The sequence below is a fragment of the Fulmarus glacialis genome, unplaced genomic scaffold, assembly GCF_000690835.1.
Source record: "Fulmarus glacialis isolate BGI_N327 unplaced genomic scaffold, ASM69083v1 scaffold27829, whole genome shotgun sequence".
NCBI lineage: Eukaryota > Metazoa > Chordata > Aves > Procellariiformes > Procellariidae > Fulmarus > Fulmarus glacialis.
In genome coordinates, this window is record NW_009235893.1 from 13,885 (window position 1) to 23,798 (window position 9,914).

The 9,914-nt window shown below is 43.2% G+C and overlaps 1 protein-coding gene across 1 annotated transcript in view; it reads right to left on the bottom strand.

Moving 5' to 3' along the window:
• The window catches only part of LOC104082911 (sulfate transporter-like), a 9,908-nt gene extending 229 nt beyond the window's left edge, over positions 1-9,679 (bottom strand). Inside the window, 5 exon segments of the mRNA XM_009586189.1 lie at positions 2-1,254; positions 3,564-4,217; positions 6,492-6,635; positions 8,473-8,635; positions 9,597-9,679. Of these exon segments, the coding sequence (XP_009584484.1) occupies positions 2-1,254; positions 3,564-4,217; positions 6,492-6,635; positions 8,473-8,635; positions 9,597-9,679 (2,297 nt within the window).
• Between the last annotated feature and the right edge of the window lie 235 nt (positions 9,680-9,914).

Sequence of the window (9,914 nt, forward strand, 5' to 3'; positions counted from 1 at the left end):
CACTATTGTGTGAAACCCCAGAGGTTCAGAGACAAAATCCATGGAGATGCTGGTCTGGTTGCCACCAGAATCCACCTCTTTCTCTCTAAGCATCCTTTTTGCTGCCTTTTTCTTTGCTGCCTTCTCCCAGACTGGGTTGACCCCAGTTTGCTTGTACAGGGTGGATTTAAAGCACTCTTTGTTGATGTAGTAGAGGGGTGCTTCGAAACGGAACACCACGATTCCTGGCTTGGTTTGCAAGTTCTTGTAAGCAGACAGGGATTCATACGTTTCAGACTCTGCCACCCAGCCGAGCAGTGGTGCCTCTGGTCTCTGAGTTCGGAAAATGACGCAGAGCATAGAGAAGCAAACACCAACCAAAAGGCCAATCTCAGTACTGATGAGCGCTGAGGCTGCCATAGTAACTAGCCAGATCACTGTGTCCACTCTGCTCAAATGCCACATTTTTGGCAGGTCCTTGAACTTCCGCAGGGCTCCTCTGAGGTTTACAATGGTTATGACAGCGAGGACACATTTCTGAAGGGAATAAAATAAAGGTGCAATCACAAGGAGGACTAATAGGATTACCAAACTAGTCACCATGCCAGACATTTGTGTCCTACAGCCTGTGGACTCTTTGACAAGAGTCTTGGCAAGAGCTGCGCTTGTTGTGAAGCAATGGAAGAAAGAGGGAATGATGTTGCAGAAGCCAATGGCATACATTTCCTGGTTGGCCTTCACGGAGTAACCATGCTTCTTGGCAAACATCTCCGAGAGGGAGACAGTGATGGCAAAGCCAATAATTGCTATAGGAATAGCATCCAAAGCCACATTAGGAATCAGGTTCCAGTCTGGAGGGCGGGGTGGCAGAAACCCAGTTGGGATGCGTCCAGCAACGCTTGAGCCATAAGTCTCTCTCAGATTCCCAAAGTGAGATGCCAGAGTAGCTGCCACAATCACGACTAGTTCAACTGGTATTGGAGCCTTGAGCCTGGATTTAAAATGTTCATTAAGCTCTTTGGTTGGGATAAGTACAAGAAAGCACAAGAAGCTGGTGATGAGATCACAGATGTTGGTCTTGTGTATGTTTCTGAAGATGTTTATCCACGTGGCTATGAGGGAGCCGATGCCACTGCTCCGTGGAATGTCTAGGCCCAGAAGATACTTGGCTTGTGAAGTTAGGATGGTAAAGGAGGCACCCGTGACAAATCCACTTAGCAATGAATCGGAGAGGTACACTGAGACAAAGCCCACTTGGAAGAACCCCATGGCCACCTGGAAGGAATCAACCACACACAACAGATTAGAATGCAAATCTTACAGATGTCATCACTGTGAGACTCTGGAGGAAGGTGGGATAAAAAAACCCACTGTGCATGGCCCTAGAGAACAAGGCATGGTCTGAGCATGGAGAAAAGAGTCTCCAGCATTCAGCTGCTCCTGGTACACCACACTTAAACGAAATGCATCTCTAACACAGAGCAGGCTTTCTTGGGCTTTCTTTGCTGTTTGCTCACTGGTTCAGCTGTAACTCCTAGCTGCCCTAGCAGCAAAGAAACCTAGGGAAAAAAGCATTTGAAATATTGGCTACTTTTGCCATTTCTCTCTCCAGTTCTTACAATCTCTGTGAACTTTGCAGGACCCAAAACCTTTTTGGTTGTCTTTGTCTGTCTTAGACTTGAGCTCACAACCTGCAATAAAAATATAGCTTATGGCATAACAGCTGTCCTTTGCACTGCATAAAGTTTCGTGCATCTGATTCAGAAAGCATATGAGCTCCAAACTCTTGTGATGCAGATTATACAAATAGAGATAAATTTTTCAAGTGCTTTGTCATTCATTTTTATTAATGCCAGTTGAATGGACAAATCCTTGGTGCTCTCTCATGGGAGTGACTGGTTTTATGGATACCTACCCTACACATGCGCCTTCGCACCCGGTAAATGTCTCTTTCTCCCCATCAACCTTCATGCCAAACAGAGCACGGACCTTCTCACAGCAGTTTGCTAGAAAGCTTTTAATTCCCCGAGCTGGACAACAGGGCTGTCTATACTTATCTGAAGACTGCAGGCCAGAACTTAATGGTATTTAACCTTAAGTAGTGTCAATTTGATATATCCTATGAGGTCGTTAAGGCAAAATAAAGGCGGCTAGGATCATGGCTGGAAACTTCCTAAGAACCGCAAAGCATTACTGAAGAGAAGGCAGGTTTGGGACCTGGACTGACTGGACGCTGGCTCAGAGCCAAGCTCTAAAAAAGGTTCCCTCACAACCTTGTTAATTAAGTTAATTCAAGGTTTTTCTAGCTGTAAAACATTAGCAATAATTGTCTTACCTAGTTATGCTGTAGGCAACTGGTGCGAGCAGGCTTGCTTTTTGCGATTTGATTGTAAAGTTTCTGATCAAAGAATATGTGATTTTGGTTGAAGTTTCCAATTAAAAAAAAATATTTGGGGGTGTGAAGGCCTATTGCTTAGCAGGCAGGCAGACAGCAAGTAGAATATGCCTAACATTCAGAGGGACTTTAGATAAAGTAATCTGACTTCTTCATATAAAGAAACTTAATTGTACTTGTACTTGCAAAGAATACTAAGTGCAATTCACAACTCCAAAACTGCGTCCATCCTGCAGTGATGAAACACAAAATCCAGTGTACCTCAGGAGTCCCAGAACATTTCTGAAATTACTCAACACTAACTTGCAGTACAAGAAAAAGTCCCAGGTTGTGTCTAAAACCAGTGTTTTAGAGTATCACAGGCATGTTTCCTTTTCCGCTTCTCTACAGTTTGATTAGCTGCCACCCTGAAGGTCACTGGAGGAACAAATGGATGTGAACTCACAAACTGAAATACCACAGCTCTGCAGTACCGTTAAAACTAAATCCATTCTCATTAATGCATGACACACTAAAAACAAAGATACCTGCTTTAATTTCAGCAAGCAGTGAATTCTAGGAAGTAAGTAGACAGAGTGGTAAAATATTGTTGAGTAATATATTTTAATACGGTAATAATTAAAAAGTTTTATTTCAAATATATTTTATCATCTCAGTAGTGTCCTTTTCATACAATGGCATTGTTTTGGCTTTGAATGGGCAAACAGCAAAGTTTTACAAGCACAGGGACAAATAAAAAGAAACTGGATATACTTTTACTGTCCAGATTATTTTTTGATAAAAGAAAAGGCAAATGACTGAAGTCTGGAATTAAAAGCTGCCACACCACATTTTGGTCCAATGAAATGGAGGCCTAAGCTATAAGCCAGCAAAAAAAAAAAAAAGCCTCAGGCCACAGCAAGAAAGGCAGGGAGCAGATCATGTGAGAGCAGCAGGTGGTTATGTGCAGGTCCTTACAGTCCCCAACAGAGTAGCAATGCAAGCACAAAACGCTATTAAAAAAAAGCAGAGGACACAGAGGAGTTTCTTGCACCACAGTACCTGGAGACCTCCAGTCCTCCCTGTGTCCGCTCCCCTGGGATGAGGATTGAGGACACGTGCAAGCCCAGCTGGCTGTCCATGTGGACAACCTTCTAAAGAAGAATTAAAACTATTTCCACAGAATACCTGTTTGTCCACCTCCTCTTACCTGATAAACACCAGCTATGAAGGTCATGGTGGCTCCCACTGTAATTGCATAGCAGCTTTTATCACAGAGCAGCTTCTGCGATGTCTGATTCACAGGCGGAATGGTGGTGTTTACATACGCTGCTGTATCTGTGAGGACACTGAGCGCATCTGGCTCTAAGTCATAGCCAGCTCTCTGTACTTCACGATCCACCACTTGTCCCATCATCAGGCAAATCACACCGAAGATGCCAACTGAGATGTGGCGGGAGGTTCCAAATATGAAATAAATAATGCTAGCGAAAAAGGATGTATAAAGGCCATAAATAGGCTCCTGCCCAGCCAAGAGAGAATAGGCAATTGACTGTGGGACTAGTAAGACCCCCACAATCACACCAGACATTATGTCTCCCAGTAGGTACTCTCTTAGCTTGTATTTAGGAAGCCACTGCAAGACAGGAAAGAAACCGAAAACATAGTCTTTAACTTTGGCTGGAGTGCAGCTGCAAGTTCTCTTTGCTTGCTTAACCACCAGAGCCTTCATGCTCCTCTTCTTATCTTGGGGTTCCAAGAACATTCTGTGATGGAGACTGCGTTTAGCATCATCTCCTTCTGGCATTTCAGTCACTGAACGGACGTTGTTGAATTCTGCCATTGCTGCCACCTCGAGGACTCTCTAAAAACACAAAGAACAACCATTTTCATTAAAACATAAATGAATGTGCTACATGAGACTTTTTAATGGAGTGAATACAGTATTTATGAAAAGCAAGGGCTAAAAGTCTTAATTAAGCACAGAGAAAGCAATTTCCAAGCAAACTTGGAAAGAGCTTCCCCATTATACCCCTGTTAAGCACGGAATCACGTTCCCTAGGAGGGAAGCTGACATCCCATAGAATAAACCTGCTGCTGGCAATGTTGTGAAATGGAAAAGAATGCAGCAGCACTGTCTCTCTGGGAGGCTTCCTTGATAAAATCGCTCTCTGCAGCCTGTTCCACCGTGCGAACGTAGACACGGGGTTTACTATAGTCCAACAGTCATTTCAATTCAGTTGCTGAAAATTAACTACAATTAGTATATCTCTAACATTGCATAGCTTGGTCTAAATCTCATTTATATATATATTTTTTTTTTTAATGCAGTGATTACACCAGCCAAATATTGTAAAGATTTTTTACCTAAGAAGATGCAATCTTTATTCCGTGGCTTTATTTCAGCCAATAACACATTGCAAGGAATGCTCTTCACACTTTTTAAAAGCTGGTTTTCAGGTAAATTGTATCTGATCAAAACAATACCCACAAGTGGAAAACATATTAATGGGCACAATGTAAGGTAGGCAGAACACTTCCGCCAGAACATTTGCTCTAGTACAGGTTGCCTACAAACAGTAAACAAGGTGATCATATCAAAGCACGTTTAATACTGGAAACATACTGCCTGAATGTGAAAGAGCAAAGTCTTGACGAGACAAGCCCTAATGAAACTCGCTGATACCAACAGTGATTGCCGGCATTCGTACAGCACTCCCGGCTTCCAGAAAACATCCAGAATCCTCCAGAAAACTCTCTTCTAGTCACAATACCTGCTACTACTAGTATGTTGAAGTTGTTAAATTTGAGCCAGAAACCCGTTTGCCTGGTGCTACAGCGGAGCCAAGGCCAGAGACAGCAGCAGAACCCTGAAAAATCTAACTCCCAGGCTTCCCTTTTGAACACTGCCCTGAAGTCCCACTGTGCTAATAACATACCCTTTAAGTGCTAATTACACCTTCTCTGTGCAGTGCCAACATGAACCAAACTAATATTCTATGCAATGTTTACGACTGAATGAATTACCAGTATTGGAGCTAGCCGTGCTGAGGATGCCACTGAAGAGTCTGTTTCAAAATTCGTTCATTTAATCAACATTGTGCAAGTAGCTATAAAACATTCACTGCTACTATCACTCCAGTGTGAGTCTCAAAAACATGTGAGGGGAGAAGTGAGAGAAGTGAGTTTAAGTGTGGTGCCTAAACTACATTTCCCCTGCAGTCAGGCCATTACAAGGCACTGATCCTCAAGCTATGCAGAAAGGAAATGCCTTCTTTTAGACCTCGGTCTAGCCAGCTGGACTGTACAATTTCCATTCTTCCATTCCAGGTTCGACACTGTCATATGGAGGTATCTAGAGTGCCGCGCATCAGCCCTAGATGATGGTTTACACATAGCCATGCCTCCAGCAGTCTGCTAGCTCAGAGAGATGAACTGCCTTCAGTTCTTCTAGCTAGAAAGACAATACCAACCCAAGCGCCTCTTTGTCTTAAAACAGCCTAAGCAAATGATCCTAATCATTTCAAAGGAACCCACACGAGAGTAGAGGCAGCTACAATACTTAGTGTTTAGACTGGCTTCTTTTTCCAGATAAAAATATTCAAAGATTTCTAGAACAGCCTTCCAATTAGAAAGCAATTCAACCCGAGTAATCCAACTCTTCCACCTCACACCACAGCATACTTCTCCCTAGAACTACCAGGCTACAGCGTGCAGAGCGCTACCCGAAGTCAACACACAGGACAGATGCCGACAGATAGGAAACAGAAAACACCAGAGGCAGGGGTTCGCATTTTATCTTCTGCTCCACGCCGGGACTCCCAAAAGGTGTTTTCATTCGCTACAGACCCAGTGTCTCTCCGCTGGGTAAGCTCCTGCATCCTTTCAAATAACCGAACACAGCACACTCTTTGCTAGCCTGCCACTGGACTGCTACTGAAAGGGAGCAGTGTTTCGAACAGAGACCTCCCTGGCTCCAAAACTGTGAATAGCACGATGGCATCAGCAAGGATGGATTTTCTGCATAAGATGGGGGATGTATGCCTTCCTGTTATCATGACCCATACAACTCATGCTCTGTCACATGCCGGGGCAGACTGAACAGCCTTGGCAGGTCTCATACTTTATTAATACCTACGTCTCGTTCTCCACACCTACCCAGTATTTCTAGCAAGGCATCAATACTTTTCTCCAGCTCCTGCCCTGTTCCATACTCCCATACCTCCAACTCCAGGCCTAATTCATCTGAACCACACATGGGGTCTGCAGGGTGGTCTGCAAACTAGCAAGACGGAAATAACTCTAAGCACAACTGGGGAGAACATGCCTCTCTGTGGCTGCTGTTCTGAGCACAGGCAGAGGAGCTGCTTAGGGAAAGTCACACTCCAAAAAAAGGAAAAATGAAGCTTTAATGCACTGCTGGGTTAGGTGAGACCTAAGTGGAAAATTCCATAGTTTGAACTCAAGTCCTATTTCTGCTATCTATGTTCTTCTTGTGGTCCTGGTCCTTATAATTGGAGAACTGAGAGTTCTGGATTCAAAGATTAGTCCACCCAGAACTTTAATACATATATATTTTTAGGGGCAAATTTTCAAATGTATTTATTTGTCTCCATATTTGCTCTTGTTATACAAGTCAATCATGTAGTATACTGGAAGGAAAGAGAAGAAAGCTTCAGTTTTGCCTACCTGCCTTCTTGATTATTCCAAACTTCTATCTTACAGCCTCCTGGCCACGCAGAATTACTATATCATATACCTATATACACCTTATAATGACGAACTTCCATTGGCTAATGCCTTCCAGTTCAGTATCTTGATTGTGTTTTAGAATAATTATAGGCTCAGAAGAGCTGTATGAAAAATTAGGATCTTTGCAATGCAGAAATATGCACTGCAAGAAGTGACATATTCAGGATCACATAGTGGTCATGCTTGGAGGAGACCCATCCCTACCTTCCAAATATCTAATCTCACCCACCCATACAGTACTGCAAAGTCTACTCAGGGATTATTTATAGCACTTACAAAAAAAGCAAATACTACACAGTGAGAATGAAGTGAATATAGCGTACAAAAGCACATGTCTGCAGTACTCTGCATAAGCACATTCTGTAGTTCTATTTGCTCAAGCAGTTTTATTCATTTCACAAGCACAGAGTTGCAAATCAAAAAGCTTTTCACCCAAAGCTCATCAAATCAATACTGTAAAAGCTGGGGGAAAAACTCACCCCCAGACTACTTTTTATGTGTAGCAAGTTACTTGAATGAGTTTGTTTTCTGAGACTTTAGTAAAGATTTTAGTAATGAAAATCCTTCTGATTACCCTCTCCAACGTCTAGGACTTACAGACAGCTCACTCAAGCCTGGGAGTTTTTCTTAACATGCCAGGGAACTCCAACACGAAACCCAGACAGTTCAGTTTAGTTCTGCGCAGTGCCGTAAAACATCTGCATAGATGATACCCGGGTTATTTGGTTGTGTCCAGACAGTAGAGAAATGTTCTAAGAAAAATCTTTTTGGCTACTAAACTCTGGGCGTATACTGGATCTTTGTGTTGACCTGCATGACAGCTTTCTCTACGTGGCATGAAAAGGGCCTTTCATCACACAGTCACTGCCTCTCGCGATCTCCGAGCACTAGGAAATGACACAATTTCCAACACCCGTTTCACTCTTTTCTGCCTGAAAGCATTGCTCTGTATTATTTTTGTAACCGTTTAGCCCAAGCTTGCCCAGTAAAACTGGATTTTGTTCTTAAAAAAAAAAAAAACAAACCAAAACAACCCCTGTTGGTTCAGTATACTGAAGGATATTGTGTACATTTGACTTGGAAAGGGAGCTACTGTGCTTTTTGTTTTGAAAGCTGCTATTTACATACAACTAATTCGTATGCCTCAAATTCACTTTTATCAGGTCCTTTTGGCCTTCATGGGCTGTCCGATTGCCACTAAGCTAAGATACAAAGAAAAAGACTACAACACACAGAACTTAGGATATCTCCAGTATCTCTCCGTTACCAAGTGACTGCCATAAAATAAAGATATGGGGAGGTATTGCGTTCTTGAGATCTGATGAGTTTTACAGACTGTTTCTGGATCCCACCTAGGCCTTTCTTACTGATCCCATGACACGGCAGAGGTGAGCTAGCATCTGCCTAGCATCTGTCTTTCGGGAAACACTACCTGCAGCACAGGGCCTTGCTGGCTCCGACTTCATTTCTCTGTCGCAGATCACAGTCACCTTGACAGTAAGAGAATAATGGATTGTGAAGCTCACCCACCTGCTGAAATAATGTATTACAAGCTTAAACTTAAGATGTGAGCATTTAAGAGTAGAAACTAAATCAAAGGTGTTCCTTCTATGACACCGATCTCAGTTTTCCAGATTTTTTTTCTAAATTTCATGTGCATGCGTCGTCACTGTATGTGATCACTACCCACCCTCATGTACCCACTTGCTAGATATGAGAAGTTGCATGCACTTAAATGCATGCACTTAAGAACTAATGCATAAACACATAACCTAAAGAGACATGAACAGTTTTTATAAAGATGTAAAGGAGAAGCAGGTGAATTAGAAATCCAAGTTCCACATGAACTGAACCAGAGCTGGGCTACTACCTCTGGGTCCTTGGAAAATCTCACCCTAAGAGTATAAAAGGAAAGCATACCACAACATTTTGAAAACTAAATCTTTGTCCTTACTCTTGTTGGACAACAGCCTTTTCCAAATAATCTCTTAACTACTGTGGAGCAACAAGAAAATTCAATATTGCCATGATAACACTGATTGCCATGATAGGCACTGGAATAGCATTGCATGTACCTTGGAAGAAAATTCAGGTTTTTGACAAAATCTTTAACATCCTCCGACAAAACACTCAAGCTACAAACATTTATTTCAACAAGAGACTTAAAATCATATGAATACTTAAATCTTACTAAAAACCGTAAAACAACGTACAACATTTACGTTTAAGCAATATATTCGCAAACAGAGCTACCTTACTGTTGGCACAATAATCACCAGCCATTAACTCAAGCTGGAAAACCTACAAAGCCGGACAATAAAACCTTGCTTGCGTCAAACATTTGATCTCCTCCTCCTTCAAATGTTAGTTCGCCCAAGTGGCAGCAGCAAAGCTGCCCACTGGCCTCGCACAGCCCCCAGCCTCTTTGGGGAAGGTCCATTGAAGTCGGCGGCCCCACCTGCAGCCAGCCCTTCCAGGGAAGTCGGCTCACCTCCAAGAAAGCAGCTGTACATCAAGTGCGACGATTACACTGCCCTGCCCGATCTGAAGTGGATCCCTCCTGAAGATAGCCATCTGCGGCCTCACACAGTACTCCCGCAGTTTCCATCCGAACCAGATTCATTAAAGGGAGTTTGCTAAGTAGTATCTTCAGCAAGTAATTTCTACGTTAGGACCCTCCCGCCCTTACCGTTAGCTAGCGAAGGTAGAACACTGAAGAGCTGTGCTCCGGCAGCGAGGACGGGCGGAGGAAGCGCTGCCCCAAAGGCACTTCCTCGGGCACTGGCTGCCAGCCCACGCCACGCTGCCC